Source organism: Lepus europaeus, chromosome 3 (assembly GCF_033115175.1).
Source record: "Lepus europaeus isolate LE1 chromosome 3, mLepTim1.pri, whole genome shotgun sequence".
In the NCBI taxonomy this organism is placed as follows: domain Eukaryota; kingdom Metazoa; phylum Chordata; class Mammalia; order Lagomorpha; family Leporidae; genus Lepus; species Lepus europaeus.
In genome coordinates this window covers 117,379,001-117,406,332 of record NC_084829.1, presented here as the reverse complement: position 1 = coordinate 117,406,332, position 27,332 = coordinate 117,379,001, and the positions used below count along the sequence as shown (strand labels likewise).

At 35.6% G+C, this 27,332-nt stretch overlaps 2 protein-coding genes across 3 annotated transcripts in view; one reads left to right on the top strand and one right to left on the bottom strand.

Moving 5' to 3' along the window:
- The window catches only part of CEP85L (centrosomal protein 85 like), a 228,405-nt gene that overhangs the window by 118,585 nt on the left and 82,488 nt on the right, over window positions 1–27,332 (top strand). For both annotated transcript variants that reach the window (XM_062186677.1, XM_062186675.1), the window contains exon 3: window positions 3,815–4,599. In XM_062186677.1, the coding sequence (XP_062042661.1) occupies window positions 3,815–4,599 (785 nt within the window). The remainder of the gene's footprint in view (window positions 1–3,814; window positions 4,600–27,332) is intronic.
- On the bottom strand, window positions 7,779–21,184 carry PLN (phospholamban). Its single transcript, XM_062186669.1, has 2 exons — window positions 21,092–21,184; window positions 7,779–11,284 (listed from the first exon to the last, which is right to left on the bottom strand). The coding sequence occupies exon 2, from the start codon at window positions 11,186–11,188 to the stop codon at window positions 11,030–11,032; it is 159 nt and encodes a 52-aa protein (XP_062042653.1). The 5' UTR covers window positions 11,189–11,284; window positions 21,092–21,184; the 3' UTR covers window positions 7,779–11,029.

The window sequence follows — 27,332 nt, the reverse complement described above, 5'->3', positions numbered from 1 at the left end:
GAAATGAACTCATCATGTCAAAGATACAATGATTTTTTTTTCTTTTTGACAGGCAGAGTGGACAGTAGAGAGAGAGACAGAGAAAAGTCTTCCTTTTTGCCGTTGGTTCACCCTCCAATGGCCACTGCGGCTGGCACATTGTGCTGATCTAAAGCCAGGAGCCAGGTGCTTCTCCTGGTCTCTCATGCGGGTGCAGGGCCCAAGGACCTGGGCCATCCTCCACTGCCTTCCCAGGCCATAGCAGAGAGCTGGCCTGGAAGAGGGGCAACCGGGATAGAATCCAGAGCCCCAACTGGGACTAGAACCCTGTGTGTCAGCGCCGCAAGGTGGAGGATTAGCCCGTTAAGCCACGGGGCCGGCCGAAGATGCAATGATTTTGAACAGCCCTTGTCTCAACTGTTGAAACGATATTTTTTTGTTTTATTCTGTTTTTTTTTTTTTTCTGTGCAAATTGTTGAGCTCTTTACTTAGTATAGAGTTGGTCTTCTGTGTATAAAGTTAATTGAAAGTGGATCTTAGTGAAGGAATTGGGAATGAGAGAGGGAGGAGGAAGAGGGATGGGAGAGTGGGAGGGGAGGGCGGGTATGGTGGAAGAATCACTGTATTCCTAAAGTTGTACTTATGAAATTCATGAAGTCTAAATGACCTTTTAAATGACCTTTTGAAATTCATGAAGTCTATATTTGTTAAATAAAAGATTTCTTTGGGGGGAATAAATAAATTAAAAAAAAAGAAATTAAGACATTAAGTATAACATACTTTTTAAAAAGTTCATGGAAAATTAGATTAAAAGATGTTTATTCGGAGCAAAGGTTTTTGAAGTCAGTGCATATTTGTGAAAAGTAAAATGTGAAACACACTTTGTCCTTTGCCCTCCGTCCACCAAACAGGGATTATGGCTTATTTTTTCAAATGCTTTCTCTAATTATGGATATAAAAATGTAGTTACATGTATAGATGCACATATGTAATATGTATATTCATGTATATGAGGATGCTTCAAAAAGCTAATGGAAAATATTAAAAGATAGTTTATTTTGGCACAAAAATTTTGAAATCCATGCATAGTTTTTTCCTAGTATGCAATTTCTATGAACTTGTTGAAGGTGACATATATGAGTGGATTTCAAATATTTTTTGTACCAAAATAAGCTTCAAATTCCATTTTTCCTGAATATTTTAAGTATTCTTATATGTACCCATAGTTTAAATACATGTATATTTTCCCTCTTCTTCAAAAAGTTGCAAAAGTTTACACATTGCCATCAAAGCATTATTAATAGCCTTTAAGAATTTTACAAATATGATATGGAGTGCACTTTTACTATTAGTGAGTTAGAACATCTGTTTTGTTCTTTTTTCTTTATTTTTTGTTCTTTCAAAATTTAAAGTTTTTTTTTTTTTTTTTTTTTTTTTTTTTTTAAGATTTATTAAGGGGCCATAGCAGATTAAGCAGCTACCTGCAATGCTGGTATCCCATTTGGGCACTTGTTTGTGTCCTGGCTGCTCCACCTCTGATCCAACTCCCTGCCTTTATGCTTGGGAAAGCAGTGGAAGATGGCGCAAGTGCTTAGGAGACCTGAAAGAAGCTCTTGGCTTTATCCTGACTCAACCCCGGCAATTGTGGCCAGTTGGAGGATGAACCAGCAGGTGGAAGATTTTTCTGTATGTCCTGCACTGCGCCACCTCTCCCCTGCCCACTGTGTTTCAGATAAATAAATAAATCTTGGGGCATCTTCCACTGCTTTCCCAGATGCATTGGCAGGGAGCTGGATCAGAAGTGGAGCAGCCACTGTGGCTCATCGGGGATGCTGGTGATGCAGATTGTGTCATAATTCACTGCGGCACAAAGCTGGCCTCAAATTTAAAGATATTTTTAAGAGACTGGATTTCCAAGTGTGTATGTGTGTGTGTAGGTATACATATATGTAAATATATGTATATTTGTAAAAATACATAGTAATCTATAGTACATTAATAAAAAATTCCATAGACTTTTGGAGACATTTGTCCTATTTCTATTTAGAATTGACTCTCAGTAAAATATCTCCCTGTATTTTCTTGTTCAACTGATTATCATTCTGTACTTGACAGTTTTTGGAGGGCTAGAGAACCAGGCTTATGGTTAAGCTTTCAGATGCCTCATATCCTGTCTGAAAACTGTCACTCTCTGGTCCATCCAACACTGGAGGAAACCCGTTGTGCTACCTACCCAACTGCTGCCACTTCTGAACCAGGATCTTGATTTTGCAGTCTCTGTTGGACCTCCTCTTTTGCTGCCGTTGTAGAAAACTGATGCTTTCCCTAATGTCTATACCAGCTGCTATAGTCCATTTTCTCTTGTGATTCATTTCCGAATTGAAATCTAATTGCAGGGTACGTTGTGAATTTGAGGTTTGAAGCTTAGTTTGGTAGGTTGGACTAATAATAAAAGAATTTTTCCCAGCACATAAAGGCTCTGCAGAAGCTGATTAAGTATCCTTGAACATGATAAATAATTCACCCTAATACTTTTGCTCGTATCCCTCCATCTATTATACTTTTTTCCTTTTCATCTCCAGGTGAATACATTTTGTACAAAGACCAAGTAGAATTCTGTTTTTTATATTACTCTGGCTCATCCTAACCTGAATTTTCGTATGACTTTATCATTGGTTCTTTCCCCCTTACTTTACTTTTTTGAAATAATGCCAACACACAAGTACTATTAAATATGCTCTGGTGTTAGAGTTGAACAATATGGAAAAACATAGGAAATGTGAAAGCTGCCTTTCACCCCTCAGTATCTCTAACCTCCACATTTAGATTTGTCTTCCCTTTCTAGATATCTCCTGATAACAAAATTATAATGACTGCTTTTAATTTTGTATACATGATGATGATTTGTCACTGAATGATAAGTTCATTTAATGTAGAGGCACTTATTTTTTTACTTTTGTAGGAGTCTACTACCACTATTCTTGTGTGAAGAATAATATGCTATTTGGGCCTGATAATAGATAATCAGTCATTTTTGAAGTAAAAATTTACAATTTGGGAATTTAATGACTGTAAAAAGAAAGATACAAATCAAATTAGATGCCAAGATTGTAGTTTGGGTTATAGTCTTGTACCATTGATGCCATTAAATGAGTCTAGAAGTTTTGGAAACAATTTGTCTCTGCAAATATCTTACTTAGAGCCTTTTCTGAATATTTTCCATTATTGCAGGAGCTCCTTTACCCTTATTTCTAATTAATTAATCTTTAGGCTGGAGAGTTGCTGAAATATTCAGATCCGCCATAGATTTCATCAGTTTAGGAAAGCATGAAAAATGCCATTTTCTGATAGAGTTGTGACTGAAACTTCAATGCTGGATTATGAGTTAAGACTCCTCAGTGGGGAAGTTAATTTTTTTTCTTTTGAAGGCACAATACTTTGATTAAATAGGGTAATATTTTTCACTTGTAAATAGATGGTGAAAGGGCATATGCTTTATTATATTTTCTATTTAGAAAATGTTTGAAAGTATTTGGATGCTTCAAAAAATTCATGGGAAAATGGAATTAAAAGATGTTATTTTTGTGCAAAGGCAATCTTGATTTCTGTATTTTCATAATGTATGTTTTCCATGAAATTCTTTGAAGATCCCTTAGAAGTTTGTCTTATTTCAGATAAACTTATTGCAGTAATACTTATTTCCTTGTTTTAAAGAAGTGCCCCTGAAAGTTGGTGCTAGGATACCATGTTCACGTTTTCCTTTTGGCATTTTGTATTTTACCTAATTCACTTTTGTCTGCTAATTGTACCTAATTTGGCAATCTTCTTTTTCCAGATCATTCAACTTCAAGTGGCACGTTATCTTTTAAGCCTAGTCGATCATTGGTTACTCTTCCTACTGCCCATGTGATGCCATCCAACTCCAGCCCTTCAATTTCCAAACACAGGGAATCATTAACATCAGATGGCTCAAAATGGAGTACAAACTTCTTGCAAACATTGAGAGACCACAGTAGGGGGCAGCAGGACTCCTCTCTCGACATGAAGGACTTTCGGCCTCTTCGGAAATGGTCATCTTTATCCAAACTCACAGCCCCAGATAATTGCAAGGAGGGTGGCACTGCACCAGCAGAAGAGTCAAGGAACGGTTTGGAAAAGACAGGGCGGGGCAAGGCTTTAACATCACAATTAAGGACAATTGGGCCTAGCTGCTTACATGATAGTATGGAGATGCTTAAGCTAGAAGACAAAGAAATAAATAAAAAACGGTCATCAACTCTGGACTGCAAGTATAAGTATGAGAGCTGTAGCAAAGAAGACTTCAGAGCTTCTTCTGCTCTAAGGAGACAAACTTTAGACATGACATACAGTGCCTTACCTGAAAGCAAGCCCATTATGATGAGCTCAGAGGGCTTTGAACCCCCAAAATACTTAGGACTTGGTCAGCAGGCCGTAGGTGGAGTTCCCATTCAGCCTTCTGTGAGGACTCAGATGTGGCTTACAGAGCAGTTGCGGACAAACCCTTTGGAAAATAGAACTACAGAGGACTCTTACAGTTTAGCTCCTTGGCAACAGCAGCAAATTGAAGAGTTTCGACAGGGAAGTGAAACACCAATGCAGGTAAAGCTCAAAATCTAGTGTTTGCTTCCCTCCAGTGGATGTTTTGAGTACTGTAACACATTTATAGTCTGTGATAGTCACTGATTCTGCTTTTCCTTTTCCCTGCAAGTTAATAAGCATAGTTATATATTAGAAACTTGAAAAATGTTGCTTTGATAAACAAAACTTATAAGCATTTGAGATAAATTAACATGAGAAACTTAAAAATCTTATACCTAATTTTATTTTTACTTTCCATTTGTTAAATGGGCATAAAAAAAGCAAAAATATATTTAATTAAAAAACCCTCTTGAAATAGAAAAGAATCTGGCCTACTATAATAGAAAGAACATTAACTTCAGAGTACTAGGTGTTGGATTGTATTTCTGGTTTTGTCACATTAGAACCTGGATGATTCTTGACCTATTATTTGATTTCTCTGGGTCATTTGTAAAATTTTGATAGTGGTTGATATATATTTAGGTTTATAAATCAGATGTGAGTGTCAAGATTTGTTAATCAACTTCACTAAAGTACTTTATGATAAAGCCATATATAAAATAAAATAGAGCCTCTAAAATAACTAGGGACTAATGTGTAAATGTATAAATTTCTTGATCTGGAAATGTTTCCATTCTCAGGAACCAATTTTATGATATAAATCATGTTCATTTATTATTAAAACATTTGTAAAATGAATTACTATAGGAAAAATTATAAGATTTCCTTTGAGTAAAAATTTTAAATGATTTTCATTACTATTGCTAATAAAAATAATAAAGAATAAGGAATATAATTACGAAAGGATAAGGAGGTCACTTATCTAGAAAACTCATAAATCTGAGTACAATTTCAAAACATACACATAACCTAATGTATTATATATTCAGAGAAGAATCCTTAACACATATAATGTGACTTCTTTTTCTTTGTACACAATTCTGAAAATCATCTTGATTATGTATATTTAAACCATATTGCCAAACAGAAACATTATGATTGACTTACAAATAAAAAAAGCAATTAACTAGATTTGTGATCTGTCACTTCAAGTTACTGAAAGATAGGAAATGCATTTTTAAAATATTGTCGTATTTCAACTTTCAAGTGCTTGTGAATATGCACGAACAGGGCTCCGTGCTGTTTCTCCAGGTGATTTCGTTACACAGAATTGGAGCTACCCAGAGGGAGTGAGTGTGTAACTGAGAAAATTGGGCAAAATTTAGAATGATAAGTACTAATTCCCTCCTCCTTTCATTCTGCTTTTTCCTTAACCTTGAAGCAACACGGTAAGGTAAGGTGATCTTTTGGAGGTTCATGGTGGAGAAAAAAAGCTTGTGTCTTCTAGGAGTGCGAAGTGTAGGGAGAAGGCTAATAATGGAAAAAATTTTTGTGTATTCTGGAAAGCCCTACGTCTTGATTAACTTGATTTGGAGGTGGTTTCTTTACAGTGCTTTTAAATTTAGGAGTAGAAAGGTAAAGAAAACTAGACTTTAGTTGAAATCTCGTGGTGACTGCTTCTCTTCTAATTTCCTTCTTGGATGACTACATGAAGAGTTCTTACTTAGGTTCTCCTTAGAGCCTCCAGGGACTCTCTTATTTTAAAGCTCTTATCCTAGTGGTTTCTTAAAAGTTCCTAAAAAGTCTCTTTGAAACATTTAGTTCCTTGCAGTATAGTTTTTATATAAGGAAAAGAACCTTGGTAAGGACTAACCCATCTGATAAATTTTGATTTTTTTTCACTCACAGTTACTCAACTCTCACCAAGAGAAAAATAGTTCCTGTACATCTAAGAAAAGGAATTTCACTGAAAGTCATGTTTGAGTAACACCATAGCTTTATTAAGAACTTTGTAGATCCCATTATTTTATTTCAATTTTCACAGTTATTATTCCTGTTTGTGAACAAAGTTAATTTGTCACATAGAAGTTTTGCTTTTCTTTTTTTCTCTTCTTAGGACTTAGTACAGAGCAGTTATGTTCCTTGATTTTTTTTCTAAATCATTTAGAATGCTGCTAGTGTAATACTCTGAAGCATTTTACTTTGTAAATGAAGAAAAACTATGTCCTCAGTTGGTTTAGGGCATGGAGGGGCTCATGTGCAATGTTCAGCATTGGTCTTTGGTTCTTTCCTTTGTACCCCATTACACATCGCATCTCTAAACCGTCTGACTATAAGAAATGTGACAGAAGAGAAGAATAAAAAGTTTGTCTTCTTGTTGGGAAGAATACTTCCCCTTTCTGTGTGTCTATTTCTATTTCTTTTCTGGGAGAGCAGAGGGAGTAGAGAATGTACATTTTTGCACATCACAGCTATATCTATTAGATTCCTATAGACCCAGCATGGCTCTCCCAGACACTTGAGTAGTGGTCTCTTTATTGATAAAGTTACTTTTTTTCCTCTTATATTCCCTAAGGTGTTTTAAACTCTGGATGCGGTCATTTAAAGGAAGAACATGAAATTTGTGCCCATTTAAATCATATAGAGAAATCTAATAGTTTCAACATGTTTTATGTAATATATATGTAATATATCTATATTTCATGTAAATTTATATTTTTATATCTTAACAAAAATTGATAAAATGTCTTTTAGACTTAATTTTTGTCTCAGAATTTTTTTTAACTTGAGAATGTTTTGTGTATGTTCTTTAAAAGTAACAGTTTTAATGTTTTTGTTATTTTTTCACCTCTTTTCTTTAAATTTTTTTTTACTGTTTGACTTACTCTGAATAGTCCTTTGAAAGTTGTGGACACTATGACACTTAGGATATAACGTGACATATTCAATAGATAGCTAAAAAGTATATATTGCATTTTTGTATAAATAAAAATTAGTAATGATTTGTCTTTTTTAATATGTCAACTTTTCTATATTATTTGGCTTGTAATTTCTAGACATTTTCAAGATGTATTGTAGTAGCAGAAGAGCAAATATTTTTTGAGATTTATCATATTCCTACTTTGTCAGAAGAATAAAAAATTATCAAAGAAATAATCTCTAGGTAAAGGCAAATTCATTATTTTATATAGGTCTGCCCTCTTGTGTCTGTACTAGGAATCATGATTTCATTTTATTTGTAGAGAGTCACTTAAAAAAAGAAAGAAAAGAAATCTAGAAAATGAAAACAGAGTATAAGTAGAGTGTTTTATAGTTAGTATCATGAGAATATTAGAGAACCATTTCACTGAGTTCAAGAATAGTTTTTTAAAAATTTTATTTATTTATTTAAGAGGCAGAGAAAAAGAGAGTGAACTTTCCCATCTGTTGGTTCACTCCCTGAATGCCCGCAAATGGCCAGGACTGGACCAGGCTGAAGCTGGGTGCTGGGAACTGAATCCAGGTCTTCCACAAGAGTAACTGGAACCAAATTACTTATGCCATCATTGCTACCTCTCAGGATCTGTATTAGTTGGAAGCTGGAGTGAGGAGCCAGAGCCCGTGTATCAACCCAGGTACTTGGATATGGGATGCTGGTGTCTTAACCAACATCTTAACTGCTAGACTAAATGCCCGCACCAAGAACATTACTTTTAATGTAAATAATTCAGATTATTTGCATTAGACAAATACACATTTTTAATCAATTAAAATATAATGGGTCACAATTCAACATTTAAAACTTAGTTCTTTATAACTATTCAGTAAATCAAGATTAGAATTCATTTTCTAGCATTTAGAATTAAAAACAATTTTAATACACTGTTTTTTTGTATCTTACTCTTTACACATCATGATAAGCAGAGTAGTTCCATTTAGAGAATGAGGGTTTTTTTTTTTAACATTATAATCTGAAAATATTCTGAATACTCATAGTATCACGTTTTAATTTCTATCAAAGATAGAATGAAGAATGAAGACGATTTTTATTTCTGTTTTGCTGAGGAAAAGCCCAAGTTTTCATTTATTAGTTTGAAATTTATGTTGTAATGAACAATGTAATAATTATCAGTTCAGATTTTCCACTTGCTTTTAAGAACAGAACAGCTAATTATCGAATTTAAATACTTTCTGAATAGGTAGTTACTGAGACCAGTCAGGTTAAGTTTATCACCTGTATTTACAAGCTTTCTAGTTGTTATTAAGGATCTCCAACCTTTAGATGAGGCTACATTGAAGAAATCCTGTTAGTGTGAGACCACCTTTTCTCTTTGTTGCTTAGATATCTGTGAACCAAAACTATGCTCCTTTCCATCATCAGGGATTCAGAGAATTTAAAAGCAGTTTCTCCTTTATTATTCAGTTACCAGAACTTGTATTAGGTAGAATCCAAGATCAGTGTTGATATTTCAAATTCTTGTAGTAACCACATTTTATCAAATATGATTAATTATACATTCTCTTTTAATAACTGCTATATTAGTAGTATGTCTTGACCTAAAGTTAAAATTGTAGGAGGCCGGCGCCGCGGCTCACAAGGCTAATCCTCCGCCTTGCGGCGCCGGCACACTGGGTTCTAGTCCCGGTTGGGGCACCGATCCTGTCCCGGTTGCCCCTCTTCCAGGCCAGCTCTCTGCTGTGGCCAGGGAGTGCAGTGGAGGATGGCCCAAGTGCTTGGGCCCTGCACCCCATGGGAGACCAGGAGAAGCACCTGGCTCCTGTCATCGGATCAGCGCGGTGCGCCGGCTGCAGTGCGCCTACCGCGGCGGCCATTGGAGGGTGAACCAACGGAAAAAGGAAGACCTTTCTCTCTGTCTCTCTGTCTCACTGCCCACTCTGCCTGTCAAAAAAAAAAAAAATTTAATTTTATTGGGGGTGGGGGGAGGAAGAGAGAGACAAAGATAGAGAAAGAGCTTCCTTCTGTCTGCTATTTAACTCACCAAATGCAGTAGCCAGGACTGGACCAGGATGAAACCAGAAGCCTGGAATTCAATCTGGGTCTCCCAGGGGATGGCAGGGAGCCAAGAACTGAGCCACCATCTGCCTCCTCCCAGGGTTTGCATTGGCAGGAAGCTAGAATCAGAAGTGGAGGCCTGACATGAACCTAGGCACCCTGTTACAGGATGTGAGCATACCAAGGAGTGTTTTAATTACTGCTCCACATGCCTGCCTTTGACTTGATTTTAAACTTTGGAGTGAACTTAAATGATGAAATTTTGGTGAATTATTTTCCAACACCAGATTTTTATTCAGTTATTTTATGAATTGTTTGGAAGATGCTGTAAGATGATCAGAGAGAATATTGATATATTCAGCAGGAAAATAATTATTAAGATCGTTGGATTTATTATTTAGCTCAGTAATTACAGATTAGCACTTCTAGCTTTGTCATTTAGCCCAGGAAACACTTACAGTGTTTACCCTCTGTTTGATAAATTAAGGGAAATAGACATATCCTATTGTAAATACTAGGTGGGACCAAAGTTTGTTTCAAAATGTAATCCAAGAATTAGTTACTATGTGGAGAAAGAATTCAGATTTTTAATTTTTTAATGCTTCATATAATTTGTTTTTCTGTCATGTTTTCTTTGTCCACATTGAGCATGAGGCTAGGTAGAGGACAACCTGTAAATTCATTGTGAAGTCTTAAAATTTCTTGATTATGAAGATACAGTATAGCAAATCAGGTACTGCAGCTCAGATAATCTGCTACAGTGTCGAAAACTAATGAGACTATATTCTGTTAGTAATGATGGCCAGTCACACTGTAATTTATTAAATTGCCCACCAGTCCTCATCTTTTGATTATAATGTTCTCAAGAGATCAGACTTATGGTTTATTTCCATGTACTTGAGTTCTGTATTTCCTAGAGAAAATTAATTGAGGGGAATTTTATTTAGGTAAGAATAAGGCCCTACTTTTACCCACTTGATTCTCAGAGGTTTTTTAAATGTTAATAGAAATAGCATAAAAAAAAGTACAATTTGTTTTAGCATGTGGATTTTGATAAGGAGTTACTACAAAGGCTTTTTTGTAATAATATAATAATAAAGATAACAAACATGAGGAATCAGTGGCTATTTTAAATAATGACACTTCATTTGAATGATTTTGGTACTCAATGGAGACCTGAAAAATACTTAGTATCAAAGAAGCTTTTACAGTGCAATATAAATTATATTTACCCCGAAGAGTGAAGCTAATGCTTTACATATGAAGTGAACTTGCTAGCAGTGCTGTTTCAAAATTAAGCTCTTATTTTATCCTCAGAAAAGATTTGGGATAGAAATTTATAAGCCATGTTGAAGAAGTCAGCAGTTACATTGTACACACTTGAATTATAGTCATTTTAAAGTTAATTTTGGAAAACAAAGCCCTTTCATGGTTAGAGGATCCAGCAAATGAATACATTTGCCAAGAATTTGTTTTACTCTCAATCTCGACCTTTTCACCAGGAAATTCTTGTGTTCAGGACGTGGCCTGTTACGTGGTGGTGTTCTCCTCTCTTCATGGGATGGTAGACTTTAAGCTGATGTGGGAAATGACGGGTCTGGAGGTCGCAGCAGAACTTCAGAGCAGCATGACGATGATGCAGATCAGCAGGAGACATATCAAGATGAGACAGAAATTGATAAATAGGTTCTGGAGATTTTGACGTGCTTGTTGAGGCATTTCAATGGTTGAGGCTCTTCTTATAGCCGAGCGAGTGAGGTATTGAACTTTCTCCATGGCACTAAGAAGGCAGGAAGTCTGAAGTTTTAATATGTCAAGAGAAAGCTAAAAAGCTGGCTCCAGATGTGAGAGGACTGTCTTCTTTTAGCTAGCCTGGAATATAACAATAGTGAATAGATTAGGATCATATGTGTAATATATTTGCTGAACTTGTAAGATGCAATTTTGCATTAATTCATCTTCAGAACGATAAAACATCAAATGTCTGTAGTCTGTGTGTCCATGCATATGTTTTTGTGTGTCTGTCTCTTTTTAATGGTGGGGCATACCATCACTGTTTGATTTGTCCTGTCTTTGGAATTTAGTAGCTTCAGTTTTTGCTTTCACACAGAGTGACTTGAAGTATGATTTGGTTTAAAGTACAACTTTTTTTTGGGGGAGAGTATCTCTTTGGGTAAAAGTTCTTAACATATAGTTGAAGTCTGTTTCTCTGTAAACATATTGATGTGATCATTTAGTGTACTAATAGCTACAGAACCAATCTCATGAAAAATGCATAAAATCAGTTATTCCTTGGATCTTAATTTAGTCCAAAATATGATAGGTAAATTAGAAGCATTTTATAAGAAATATAAATTCAAATTGTTTGTTATTCCTCTCTATAATTTCATAGCTTTATAGAGTGTAAGTTTAAACATTTTAACAAAACCTAAGTACCGAAGAGTTTCAACCTTGGAAGGCGTAGTAACTGTTGTCATCTCACTGTCTACCACCAGCAGTTCCTACTTAGAAATGACCTGTGCTATGAGTAGAAGTGTCTACCTTGCCTTTTTTTGAAGGCTCCTATAGCCCTTTCTTGCCTTTGGAGCCTAAAGTTTGAAATAAGACAAAAATCAAATAAAAAGTTAATGCATGCCATTATAGAAAAACTAGGTAGAGATTTAAAATTAACTGTAGAGGCTGGTGTTATAGTATAGCAGATTAAACTACTGCTGGGACATTGACACCTCATATCAGAGTGCCAGTTTGAGTTCTGGCTACTCTGCTTCCAATCTGGCTCCCTGTTAGTGTGCCTGGAAAGCAGCAGATAATGCCTGCCAACCACATGGGAGACTCAAATGGAATCCTGGCTCTTGGCTTCAGCTTGGCCCAGTCTCAAGCTATTGTGGTCATTTGAGGAATGAACTAGAGGATGGAAGATCTCTCTCTCTCTCTCAATCTTTCTCTCTCTCTCTCTGTGCCTTTCAAATAAATAAGTAAATAAATAAACCTAAAAAAACAAAAAAACACCACTAACTAGAAAATAACTGTCCAGAAAGAATTGCTATTAACATTTGGTGATATTTCACCTTCCATCAGAATGTTTGTTTCAATTTTGAAATAAGAAATTTAAAATGGAATTTTAAAATCCCATAATTAATTGCTCATAGAAAAATGACAATAAATTCAGAATAAAACAGAGGCTGGGGTTATTGCGTAGCAGATTAAGCTGCCAACTGTGATGCCAGCATCCCATATTGGTGCTCCACTTCTGATCCAAGCTCCTTGCTATTGTTGATGGGAAAGCAGGTGACCACCCAAGTACTTAGGCCCTTCTACCCATAGGGGAGACTTGGTTGGAGTTCCTGGCTCCTGGCTTCTGTCTGTCCCAGCCCTGGCCATTTGGGGAGTGAACCAGGAATGGAAGATCTCTCTCTCTCTCTCCCAAATTCTGCCTTTCAAATAAATAAAATAAATCTTTTTTTAAAAAAGAGTAAAGCAGATTCTTAGCAAATTTATTCCTCTGCCAGATCTTGTAAACGTGAAGGGAGTATCTTTTCTAAAATTAACTTCACAATGACTATAGACTAAGTGTATTTACTGTAACTGTTCACTTCCTCAGCATGGCTTGTTGATATATCATTGTTAATCAAGATATTACTACCTTACCCCAGCTGCCAGATTTCATTTTCTTGCTAGTCTCTATATCCTATGAGAGCCCACCTCATCCTGTTACCCCCATTCTTGAGAGTGGCAAGTGCTGAAAGAATGGGACAGGAAAAGACATGCATCAGTTAGAACTCAACATTTATTTTTCATAGGAAACTGTGGTATATGGTGGTTAGGTTTTTCTCTTTTTTTCCCCAAAAAAGATACTTATTTTTGAAGGAGAGAGCGAGCTAATGAGAATGAGTGTGAGCACGTGAGCACATGAGAGCCCATCCAATGGTTTCTGCCCAAAATGTACACATCAATAGGGACTGACCTAGGCTAAAGTTGTGACCTGGTGCTCAGTCCAGGTCTCCCATGTAGGTGACAGGAACCCAGTTACTTCAGCTATCACTGCTTGTCTCCCAGGGCCTGCATTAACAAGTAGCCAGAGTCACGAGCTGGAGCCAGAAATGTAACCCAGGTATTCTGAACTGGGATGTGAACATTTTAACCATAGGCTAAACACTTGCCCCAACTCTGTAATTTTTAGTACTTCAGGTTGGCTTGTTACAATTTGAATTGTGTTATTAACTGGACTTTCATGTGTCTTGAGACTCTGTCCCTCAGTGTGTTGGTCTGTAGTAAGTAGTTCCACACAGCCAACTTAGAGCAAACTTATTTTTTTAAAAAAGATTTATTTATTTATTTGAGAGGTAGAGTGAGGGACAGAGAGTTCTTCCATCTGTGATTCATTCATCAAATGGCCATAATGGCTGGAGCTGGGCTGATCCAAAGCCAGGAGCCAGGAGCTTCTTCCGGGTCTCCAGCACTGGTGCAGGGGCCCAAGGACTTGGGCCATTCTCCACTGCTTTCCCAGGCCATAGCAGAGAGCTGGATTGGAAGTGGAACAGCCAAGACTATGAGTGGTGTCCATATGGGATGCCGGCACTGCAGGCGGCGGCTTTACCCGCTATGCCACAGCGCTGGCCTGACTTCATTATTTTATAAAGAGTTGGTAACAGCCTACGTTTCCCTAGCATGTAGTCTTCATTGTCAAACACAGGTGACTAAACGTATCTGTAATTTTTCCTACTTAGAAAATGACAGCTAAAACTCAGTGTTTATTTAATTACTTCTACTAATTTCTTCAGAAAAAATATTATAAAGTTTTCATTCTTTGAGTACATCCAGCCTTTACATTACTTCTGCATGTATTTGCTGTGCTATATCAGTGAATTTATATTATTGGGGAAGTGTGGGCAGATTTTATTTATTCCTTTATACTTTTGACTAGTCACTTTGTATGAGAACATGTAATGATACAGTTAAAACATAAGAATTAACATTGGTAATTTCTATTTTTATAAAACTTGAGGGCTTAAATGGTCTTAAAGTCTGAGTTTTAAAAGTTATTTTGAGATAAACTTGGGAAAGGAGAGGGCTGGTCAGCAATTCATCAAGAAGCGTTTACAGGAATCATCCTTGCCCTGACATTTAGGAGTGGGTACTTCAGTCACGTGCAACATGTCAGCTTTCCATAAATACTCTGTTCCCTTTTTTATTTTGTTCTTTGCACATGTTGTTCTCGCTTTCCAACTCCTTCCGCCTTCTGATTGTTTGCCTAACTTTGGTTGATCTGAAAACCCAATTTAAATATCACTTCCTAGTAATATCTTTGATTAGTCATTAAGGTAGAATTAGTCATTAAGGTAAAACCGCTGATGGGTTTTTGAGGACTTCAGTGTTATCAATATAAGAATAACAGGTTGTGCTGTAATTTAAATTTACATATCTGTGTCCCCAACTACACTTCTAGTTCATGAGTAAGGAACTGTGTGTTCATTTTGTACCCTGGTATCTAGTGTATAATTGACACCATTTGATTAGATCAGTAAAGTTGAATAAGGGAGTTTTATGACTGAAAATTTTAGAAAACTATTGAAAACAGTGCTGTGATTAACAGGTTAATCAGGTAAAATAATAGCATTTGTTGGTTAAACACCCACACTCTGATATTCTTCTTGTCACTTCCTGTCACAGATGAGGAAAATAAGGCTTGGAGGACATAACCAAGTTCAGAGAGTCTGCTGATAAACACAGCATTAACCTAAACTAGGCTTTATACAAATGTGTATTCCCATTATTGAAAATATAATACAACAATCTGTAAAGCTGACCTCATAATACCACAACAGCCAATTGTTTGTGAAAAAAGGAGAAATTATTGCTGGAAACAAATTGGGTGTAAAGAAGACCAGCGAAGATGGTGACCTATTTCTTGTTAAATTTACAGTGATTTGTAGTTACTTTATGATCTGATGATACAAAAAGCTGAAAAGAAATCTTTTCAAGCTGTTACTGGTATGCATTAAATTTTGGGGGTGAACTTAGGTAGCAGTTGTATACTTTGCAGTATACAAAGTTGAGTCCTATTCTGCTGAACTTCTAAAATCTGTAAATAAGCCAGACTAAGACTACATCCATAGAAAACGGGGCTTTTGGCATATGTTACAAATTGGAAGTTGTGTGTGGGAACATCACAATCCTATTTTTGGAGTTGTCTGTGACCTTCACTGCTTCATAATTTATGGCAGGGTTGTCAGGTGTTCAGCATTCTTTACTCTGCACTGACAGTAACCCTGGGAATTTAGAATTCCTGCAGTCTTCTTTTTTGACCACTTTTCTTATAGACAAGTTATTAGAGTAATATTTGATGGAGAGTATAGAAACATAGTTTACGTTTTTCTTATATCCTCTAATCCCTTTTTAAGAATATTCAGAAATCGATTGTGTCAAAATGTTGAGAACTTGCATGAGGCCTAAACAGCCATGGAAACTGAAGTTACTTCCTTCTCTTTTATTAAAAGGATGACAGTATGTGTTAACTTTTGGGGACAGGAAAGTATTCATTTACAGATTAGTTTAAGAGTTAATTTATCGGCCGGCGCCGTGGCTTAACAGGCTAATCCTCCACCTTGCGACGCCGGCACACCGGGTTCTAGTCCTGGTTGGGGCGCCGGATTCTATCCCAGTTGCCCCTCTTCCAGGCCAGCTCTCTGCTATGGCCCGGGAAGGCAGTGGAGGATGCCCCAAGTCCTTGGGCCCTGCACCCGCATGGGAGAGCAGGAGAAGCACCTGGCTCCTGGCTTCGGATCAGCGCGATGCACCGGCCGCAGCGGCCATTGGAGGGTGAACCAACGGCAAAAGGAAGACCTTTCTCTCTGTCTCTTTCTCTTACTATCCACTCTGCCTGTCAAACAAACAAACAAACAAAAAAAAAGAGTTAATTTATCATCCAGGATCTAAAATCCGAATATTGAAACTATGAAAAATGCTTGATAGTAGATTGATTGTAGAAATGCTAGATCCTGGGGCGGATGCTGTGGCATAGTGGGTGAGGCCGCCGCCTGCAGTGCCAGCATCCCGTGTGGCTGCCGGTTCGAGTCCCGGCTGCTCTACTTCTGATCCAGCTCCCAGCTGTGGCCTGGGAGAGCAGTGGAAGATGGCCCGGGTCCTTGGGCCCCTGCACCTGTGTGGGAAGACCTGGAGGAAGCTCCTGGCTCCTGACTTCGGATAGGTGCAGCTCCAGCCGTTTTGGCCAATTCGGGAGTGAACCAGCAGATGGCAGACCTCTCTCTCTCTCTGCCTCTCCTCTCTAACTCTGCCTTTCAGGTAAATAAATAAATCTTTAAAACAAACAAAACAACAACAAAAGAAGTGCTGGATCCCTGTCTGCTGTATTGCATATAAGAGGCAGAAAAATTTCCACAGAGTATCTTATCCATCTGTGGAATCCATTATTCTAATTTTTGGAGAGGTGGGAAGAATAGCTTTTTATTCTTCCTTGTGGGATTTATAAAGCCTTTGTAATCCATGTGCTCAAAGTAGGTAAAATTAAAAGTTAACGGTCAAGTTCAAAACAGTGTTCTGTTTTTGAAGTGGGAGGAAGAAAGAGAAAAACCACAGGGCAACCTTCATTCTTAACAAACATCGTGGGCTGTGTTAAGCAACGTGCTGAGTGGAAGGTTGTATGTTAGCTCCAAAAGGAGTCCTTAGTATGAGTTCTGTTTCAGCAACACAGTGTCAGATGTATTGCGCACAGTGGACCTCCAGCAGACTTTTGAAAACTTTTGGTGCCCTACTTTATGACTTGCTAGGCAACTGACACCTTAATGATGCTGTATATACTGAATAGTAATAGCCACCTGTAAATTAAGCACTTTCAGTTTTTTTTGATATTATTTCTGTTGAAATTGCAAATTTCTGAGATTCTTTGTGGAATTTAAAATTTTGCTTCCCTGTATTTATTTCTGTTTGTATGTCTATTATTCTTGTAAACATGGGTATATTTTGCTAGTGCATTAAAGTAATAAATATCTAAGGGTATAGTCTTGACAGAAGGATTTTTTTCTCATTTAGTTGATTTAGTAGATTAGAATTCTGTACAGATTGAGGTTAGATAAACAGATATGTCTGGATTAGAATTATTCAGTTTTTACTTTTTCCTACCACTCATTTCCATTTGCACAGATGGGCCAGCAGTTATTGTGTCTGCATCTTTTTTTTTTTTTTTAATCTTGTTGAAATGAATTAGGAAACTCCATCATTACATTACAGTCAGTTGGCTTACCAGAGTTCACATCTTCGTTTTGACATTGCCTAACACTAAACTTGAATTTCTGTCTGAAGTTACTTTGGGGCAGCAACAGTGAAGACTGTAGATCCAGGCTGGATATTTGCGTCTTCAAGTTGCTTCTGCCTGCACACAAGAAAATCGGTATCCTCTTGATTCCTAAATTGACCCCCATAATGAAATGGTGTTAAAGCTCTGCCCTAAGGAGGATTCTCTAAACAATAACACAGAGATTTTCTCCCTGAAATTGGCATGTTACTTTTGATATTTTGTATGTAGGTTTTTCATCTGTTATTTTAAGTAGTAAAATGATTTAGAAAGTAATTTGCAATTAAGATACCATTTTCAGCCTTGTAGGAGTTGAGACTTCAGATTCTTACTGATTTTTTGAAGAGAATATCATCTTGGCATGTTAGGGAAGTCTTAAGGAAAAATGAATGCCACTTAATGAATACACCCTCATTAATGTGAGTGAATTGATCAGCTTTTTTTTTTTTTTTTTTTTTTTTTAAATTTGAAAACCCTGACGACGGAGTACCTTTGAAAAAACACTAGAGGGCCTCAGAGGACTATAAGTGTATTTGTATTTGTAATACATGCAGGGTTTAAGGACATTGAGGTACTGTTTCTGGAAATATTCAGAGAGACTACTCATTTAATTTATAACAGTTTATTACTTTATTTACTTTATTTCCAAACTCTAGATTTGTTCCTTTGCCAGTATGATCAGCCCAGGAAACTAATTTGACTGGTTGTGGTATATTGCTTAATAATTAAGGATATCTTTCTTATGTCCCTGATTTTGAAAATGATCCATAAAATATCATTTAGGCTATTAGGAATATAATGCCTGATATACAGCTAAACTGTAAATTAAATGGAATGGTTTTAAATGAATAGAAGTTGGATTCTCTAAATTTGTCTTGTAGAATGGCAAAGTATTAGTTCTTTCAGTCTATTTTGCTCTGTTAATGTCATTGTTTATTTTTAAGCCAAGTTGATCAGTGGTATAGGATGTGCATGTGGTTCAGAGTCATAAACCTGAGTGCCTGCCCAAGGGCCCTGTATTGCCTAGCTTCATGACCTTGGGCAGTTTGCATTTTGGCCTAAATTGTGAAACAGAGATACAATATCAAACATACAAAGAATTCAGAGGAACAAATGAAATATTTATGTATACTAGTACATTTAGAAAATTACTCTTTAGAACAGTAAACAAAGACAATTTAATTGACTCTACTCATTTCTAGGACTGGTAATAACTATATAGTCTAATTTAGAGGTGATTTACACTATAAATTTAGGTTTTCAGTTAAACTTTTAGTATGTTGCATGTAATTATTACTTTATATAATACATTTAAAGTAAGTTTTTTACTTTATTTTTGCAAGTATTCTCCTACCTCTAATTAGTGAGATTAAAAAAAGCATTAATATACATCCCAAATGAGTTTTCTTTTTATCTACTAAAATCTAATTTTGATGTTTCATGTTTTAGGAAATGTTATTGATGTGACTCCTGCAAGTACTCTGTAGCTCTTTTACATACTTTTGAAACCTAGGTTTTTTTTTTTTTTAATAGTTTACGCTTCTTTCATATTTCTCCATCTTATGTAACACTAGTTTTAAACCACAAGTCTTTATAAACATACAATACTTAAAGGTATTATCTTTAGGTAGAGAGGAACTAGATGGGGCATAATGTATGGCTCATTGGTAGGCATTATGTTTTAAATTTGAACAGCAGTCACTTTAGCAATGTAATTTCTGTTAACCTGAGCACACTGGTTACCTAAGGATAATCTTAATAGAATTTCTGCTCTTTCTAGGTGTTTGTTTTTGGAGTAATATGTGATGTAGTAAAATTCGGATACAATGAAAGAATTCTTGACTACCCTGTTTAAAGTATTAGAATGTAATTTGATAGATATTTGAGTAAAAATGCACAGATACATATATGAAACCACCTCACAGAGTGACTTATATAATAACAAAGGAAAAACATTTTGTAAATACAAAGATACTGAAAAAAATTAGGGTTACTCAGTGGTAGACAAAAATTAAAAATGTTTAAGGAATACTGCTTATGGAATTATAAAGTTCCTGCTTGTTCTGAAAACAGTAGAGTTTACAGTGTTACAAGAATTGAAAATTCTAAGGTAAATTTTATTTTAACATATATAATATAAAAATAAAGTGAAATAAATCTATATAATCTTATTTGTGCCCTGATAGAACTTTAAGAATAAGGAAGCATTTCATCTATTAAATTGAGATTTTAACAGAGAATATGGTAGAATTCAAACAGAAGTCAAGTATATTGTACTGTCTCCATTCTTGGATATTTCTTTTCTTTCTTTTTTTCATTTTCCTGCTAAGTTCAAAAGAGAAAACTGAGGAACACTGGAGGACAATAAATTAACAAGTGTATTCATTAGTAGGCAGAATAATCACTCATGTAATCAAATTTGTTTCAGTGAGATATTTAGAAATGTGAGTGCTAAAATAATCTCTATTTTGAAAGTATTGAAACTTTCTGTACCTTTACAAGGATTTTTATATTTTTGTGTTAAATGTTTTAAAATTTCCAGATTTGTTCTTTATGATATTGTATTGAATTTAATAAAAGAAACTTCATTCATTAAAAACATGGGATTTTTGGAAGTGTTTGTTAAAAGTTGCCTAGACTTTGCCCATTTCTTGATTCTGTTCTCTTTATATTAATATTACATTAACATGAGAATTGTTCTGGAGTAATTATCTGTGTATTTGCTAGAACCTCAGGATCTAATGTATTAGTAAATACCTTAAAATTAAAATTAAAGTTGACTGAGCTTTATGGAGAGGAAAAATCTTTACGAACATTTCTAAATATGATATATTCTTAAACTCTGTTTAGTTAATATTCACTGTAAGGGATCATAATGACAATACTGAATAAACCTGCTGATAATGTGCATGTTCTAGTCACACGACTATGCGTACTAATACAGATGCAAATACATAGCCTACTCCTGCACTATATTTCAGTACAGTAAGATACAATACAATTATGTCATTGTTCTGTGTGGAGAAGTTATACTATCACTGCCACTAAATATGATAATACAACTGTAAGATTTTTAAATTGGCAGAAATTTAAATTTGAACAGTAAAATAAAAGTGAAAGTTAAACGACAGTACCAATTCAGGGCTAAAGATGAATATGATTCTTTAAATTTTAAAACTAAATCTTATTTTTTACTGTCACTATATAGATAAACATTTGTTTAGATATTAAGCATTTTGCCATTTCAAACATTTCACTAACTTTGAACTGAGATTTCAAAACTATGATGAAATTAAAATTTTAAGAGCTCAGTGAGTTTGAGTTTCAGAAAGTATGAATGACCAAAACCAGTGAAATCCATTTCTTACCTTGGCTGCTGTGATCACCACAGTACAGAATATCAAGTAGTGTGAGGTCTTAATGGGCTTGTAGCTGGGAAGTTTTCTGACTCTGTTACCAGGTTTATGGGAATAGTTGCAGTAGGTGGAGGAGAAAAAGTATTCTAGGGAGGTCTTATGATGTCACACAGGAATTCTGAAGTTCTGATTGGTTAACCATAGTCTTATCACAGCCAAACTTTAGAACTTCATTTATCTTTAGGTATGGAAAGGTCACTAACACTTTGTGCTTCGATTTTTGCTTTTAATTTACAAAATATGGCAGATAAATAAAATAAGTTTGGGTGGTAGAAAGCTCAAGATTTATTCACTTTCAGGTTTAGAGATAATTGTATATTGATGATGATGATATTGAAGACAGAAAATAGTTGTAATAGGAATTTTAATAGAATGAGGGTAACACAGGCTTAGGTTCAACAACTTTCATTGAGTCGTTGCTGCTATTGCTTTAATACCGCATCTTCATAATGTGAAGTTCAAGTAAGGCAACGGTTCATCATTTTCACGGAATTAAATTTTATACTTTTCCTGTTTTAATTTTATTTTAGTACTGTGTATTTTTGAGAGGGATAGTGTCTGAGAAAAACCCTCTAATAACTAGTTTTATTTTTTTTAAATCAGCCTTATAGTGGAAGTAGGAACTAATAAATGTGTTGAATTCATTTGTGTTTTCTTTACTTTGAATGTACTTATCAATAATTCTCATGTAAATTGCTGTATCACCCCAAGAAAAATAACGATTTGCAAATACAGGGAATTAAGATTCTTTAACAGCTGCGTTAGATTACCTTAAAGTCTTACTAAATGTTTGATACTCAGACACAGTATCAAGGTAATTTTCTAGCAAAAAAGGAGTATTTGTAGATTCCTGATCAGTTGCATCCGAGTTAATGAAACTTTATTTGGGTGGATTTACATTTGTTAAAATTTAAATTGTGTAGTTTTTCTTCAAGAATGCACTTCATCTAATGTAGCACTTGCTTTCCTGAAAATTACTGTATGAGGGTACATCAAAAAGTTCATGGAAAATTGAATTAAAAGATGTTTTCTTGGGTGCAAAAAAAAAAAAAAAAAACTTGAAATCCTTGCCTAATTTTTCATTATAATCACTTTTCATTAACTCTTTGAAGACTCCCTCGTGTGGTGTGCATGGATTTAAAAGAACTTTCGCACCAAAAAAAAAAAAAAAAAAAAAAAAAAAAAAAAAACCTACCTTTTAATTCCAATTTCCATAAATTTTTTGCAGTACCATCACAAATAAAATTTTTAGCAGTGGAATAATATTTCTGAGCTTCTTAGAACAATTTATCTTAGCGGAAACTGGGAAAAGAATCCTTTTGAAAAGAGAGTTTGTCATTCTCCTATTCTCTCTCTCTCTTTTTTTTTTTTTTTGGTTTATGTATAAGATTTCCTTAAATTGCACACCTACAAATTCTGATTCTTAATGCTCTTCTTTACTTTTGGAGGAACTATTTGTAATTTTCTTATTTTTTTTTCTTTTTAATGTTTACAGCGTAGTGAACTCAGCCCGCTTCACTTTCTTACGGGTAACTGAAATGTGTAGCAGCAGCTGCTGTGTGTCCTTAAATGGAGATGATCTTGGCTTCTTCCAAAGAAAGATAAAATCCTTCTCTTCAGCAAATCTCTCGTTATTTAAAGAATCAGCTAAAACTAACTGAAAAGTATTTCAGCAAAGAACCTTTGTGAACATTGTTACAGGAAGATTTAGAACTTAAAAGTAAGCCCCATATTAAGGAAATTATGTGATTGACACTTAACACTTTGCTCAGTGCTCTACAACCATTTTTTCTTTAGAAATTTACATAATAAAAATCTTATTATCAGTTGCCAATGATGATTGATAATATGGAACTTAAAAGCCTATAGGCTTACAGAAATTTAGCAAAGATACAGCTGCTAAAAGACAGAGAATTCAAATCTAAATATGTTTAGTTAGAATTCCTGATATATTGGCATATTTTAGGAAAAAAATTATGATTCGGACATTGTTTTCATAGAATAGAATCTGTCAACTAAGCAATGTTGAAGATGGAGAAAAGTGAATAACTAAACACTGTTAATATTTTCAAGAAATTTGCTTGAAGTTTGTCTGCCAGTTACACATTCATTTGAATATGAAGCTTAGGAGATAGATCATTATAGTCTAGGAACTTGCTATTCTAAAAAACAGAATTAGTGGTAGTTGGAAAAACAAAGAAACTGCCATTGACAATAAAATGTCTCTATCCTAATCTGTGAATTCAACCAACTGCTATTCAGAAATACTTAAAAACTGCATCTGTACAGAACTTGTGCAGACTTTTAACAATATAATAAACCAGTGTTTCTAAAATCTCTCTGGTATCTTACGTGTATTTTTGAGATGCTTAAAAAGCACAGCAGGCACATCCACACCTCAGAAGGATACTAACAACGAACCGTGTATACCCTTTTCCTTTGGGCTAGCTGTTGCTGCTGCTGATTATGATTATTCTATTTGGACAATTAGAAAATGATACCTTGTAGTCTTAACTTGTTTGCCCAAACAGAAAGTTTTAACAGGAGCATTGGTGTGTTACAATAAAATCAGTAGGGAGTTCTTCAAAAGTTCCTCAAGTAGAGTTGGATAAGTTTTTAGAGGTGCTCTGTCAGTTTTCATTTGGAGTTACATTATAGTTTGAATCTGTTTTTAGACATACGGCCTTATACAAATAACTCCCCTAAACAGCTTAATCTGTGAAATGGCATTGTTGTGAGGTTTTAATGAATAGCAATGTAGTGCCTGGAATGATTAGCCTAACATTGTGTCCATTTAGTGTTATTCCGTATTTTCTCTTTTCTTTTATGGTTTTTGGATAGAGATCAGAGGTCTTTGAACTTGAATAGGAAATCAACTGCATCTTTGCTTTTACTACACTGTAAATGAAATTAATGTTTCTTAAGTTTTGACTTAGGATGCAAACTGCAGCAGTGTGAACTGGGCATTTGTTAGCACCAGAGTCTCAGATAATTTCATATACAGTAGACTCTCTGTGTCCATGTGTTCCCCATCTATGGATTCAAGAAACTGCAAATTGAAAATATTGAAAAGAAAGCATTTGTACTAAACATGTATAGACTTTTTTACCTTGTCATTCTTCCACAAACATTACAGTGTAAAAACTATTTTCATTGCATTCCATATTATAAGTAACCTAGAGATGGTTTCAGGTTTACCAGAGGGTCATGCGTGGGTTGTACGCACGTAATAGACTTGAGCATCTATAGATTTTGCTATTTGTAGGGCTTTCCGGACCCAATCCCCTACAGATAGGATACTGAAAGACAGTAATGTTATGGTCGTTGCAATAACTTTAAGTATGGTTTACATTGATCACTGTTTTGAAATTACCACAATTACTTATGCCTTTGAGTATTTTTAATCTTTAACAAAGAAGCCTATATATTTCTACCTCACAGATTTGGTTTTTTTTTTTTAAGATAATTTCAATGTAACTTGTTTCCTTTTATTTATTTTTTGAAAAAGTTTTATTTTAGGGGCTGGTGCTGTGGCGTAGTAAGTTAAGCTCTGCCTCCAGCGCCGGCATCTCATGTGAGTGATGGTTCAAATCAAGGCTGCTCCTCTTCTGATCCAGCTCTCTGCTAATGGCCTGGGAAAGCAGTGTAAGATGGCCCAAGTCCTTGGGCCCTGGTGCCCACATGGGAGATCTGGAAGAAGCTCCTGGCTCCTGGCTTCAGATTGGCCCAGCTCTGGCCATTGTGACCATTTAGGGAATGAACCAGTGGATGCAAGACCCCTCTCTTTTTCTCTGTCTCTCCCTCTTGTCTGTCTGTAACTCTGCCTCTCAAATAAATAAATAAATATTTGAAAAAAAGTTTTATTTTAGAATTATTTAAAATTTACAAAATTATTGCAGAGATAGTACATACCGTTCCTTTATATATTACTGAATTTCATATATTTTTTGGTTTAATATATTTGAGAAACAGAGATCCCTTCTGCTGGTTCACACCCCTCCCTTCACAAAATACTCAAAATACTATTTATTAAACTCTTTAACTTAGTATAGAATTAATCTTATGTGTATAAAGTTAATTGAAAATAGATCTTAATAAAAAATAAGAATGGGAATAGGAGAGGGAGGAGGAAGGGGGTGGGAGGGTGTATGAAATGTATGAAGGTTTTACACTCTAAATAAAAAGTTTCTGGGTAAAAATAAATAAATAAATGCACAGTGTTAGCATGCACAGTGTTAGCATGCAAAAAAATAGCTGAGCAACAGGTAGTGCGTTCGTCTCAAAGTCCAAAGCTGGGAACTCAGTCCAGGTCTCCCACAAAGGTGACAGGAACTCAAGTACTTGACTCATCACTGCTGCCTCAGGATCTGCATTATCAGGAAGCTGGAATCAGGAGCTGCGGCAGGGAACTGAACCCAGACACTGCACTGTGGGACAAGGGCATCATAACTGCTGGGCCAGACACAGCCGACATTGGTGTAGTACACATATCTCAGCAGTTGTTGATAAGTGTTCTCATACTTGTTTCAGATTTTCTTAGTTTTGCCTAATGTGCTTTTTCTGTTATGGGATCTTATCCAGGAGACCACATAGAGTTCTTCAAAAAGTTCACGGAAGATGGAATTAAAAGATAAGTTAATTTTGGTGCAAACTTTTTTTGAAGTCCATGCATAGTTTTTTTGTAGTACATTTTCCATGAGCTATAGAGATACCTCATATACATAGATTTTGAAATTGTTTATAACAAAATAAACATCTTTTAATTCCATTTTTTCTGGAAACTGTTGGAAATACTTTTGTCTTTAGTCATGTCTCCTTATTTCCCCTCGGTTGTGACAATTTCTCAAACCTTACTGTTGTACTGGCCAGATATTTCATATCATGTCGCCCAAGTGGGATTTTAAAACGTTTTTTCTCATGGTTAGACTGGTCCACATGCCTTTGAGATAAAGGCCAAAGAGGTAAGGTAACAGTTTTATCACATTGTATGTCAAGGATGCATACATCCTTCTAATGCGGCTTACCACACTGTTGGTGTTACTTAACCATGAAACTTGGCTGAGGTGTAGCATTTGTCAAACTTCTCACTGTAGAGTAACTCTTGGTTCTCCCTTTCAATACTGTTCTCTTTGAATGCGAAGAGGATGAAAGTTTTATTTTCCCCACTGATTGCTTGTTTCATGACTGAGGCCCTTATAACAAAAGACCTGATTAAGAAAAAAGAAGACCATGTTTAAATTTCACATGATGTGGAAAACGTTTATAAGGGAATGAATACTCAAAGGAACTTGTGAACTTGAGTCTTCTTATGCTCAGTATGTGTTGAAAAGGTGAATCTTCATTGAGAAGTATGATTGGACAGAAGGGCTTTAAATAACGTTAGCAGCAATACCTATTTTCTCAGGTCCTTTCTGTGTTGCTGTGCCTTCAGAGAAAAGGATACTCCTTTGGTGCGGGCATAGAGAGAGCGCCTTTCTAATGCCAATCATAAGACTTTAGGAAAGAAGTGTGGAAGGTCAAAGATTGACCTTCATAGATTGAAGAACCTGCTTCAGGATGTGAGAGTGGCTTTCCTCCTGCTGCTGCTTTCTTTAAATGCCCGGGTACTGTATTTTAGGGTAGCACACCATGACAGGAGTCACTGAGTACAGTCCAAGCTCATGCTCCAGTAGCTTGAGTGGTGTATCCACAACAATTATTTGGAATGCTGTATCTTTTATTTTATGTATATAAAAGCATTCTGAGAGCAGATCAGTAGGCTTTAGCTACCTTTTAGCTACCAAAAAATTCCATGACACAAGAAAAGTAAGGAATTTCTGTGGTTGTATTGAGCAGTCCCTTAACAGAAAAAGACTGGGTTCTCCAACAGGCTGAAATTCAAACAGGCTCTTTATTTTAGGCCCTATCTTTCTTTTCTCTTATCACATTCCATTGTAGCCTGTGCTGTGGCTGCATGCAGCTGCCTATGGCCTCCCTGAACAGGTTATTGTTCTATTTTGAGCCTTGGTACTTTTTTGTGTGAATGTCTTCCTTACCAACCCTTATTCACATCAAAATGGTATCTCAATTTATCTCTTCTGTGGAGCCTTTCTTTCCATCTGCCAAATAATTTTGCATGTACCTCTGTTACTGTATATCTCTTCATTGTGTTTATTAGTGTGTCTGTATAGTAGATAAAGTACAAGCTCTTCTG

What these genes read in the sequence shown, in the direction of transcription:
- PLN (XM_062186669.1), bottom strand. Translation starts at nt 11,188, where the DNA reads ATGGAGAAAGTTCAATACCTCACTCGCTCGGCTATAAGAAGAGCCTCA.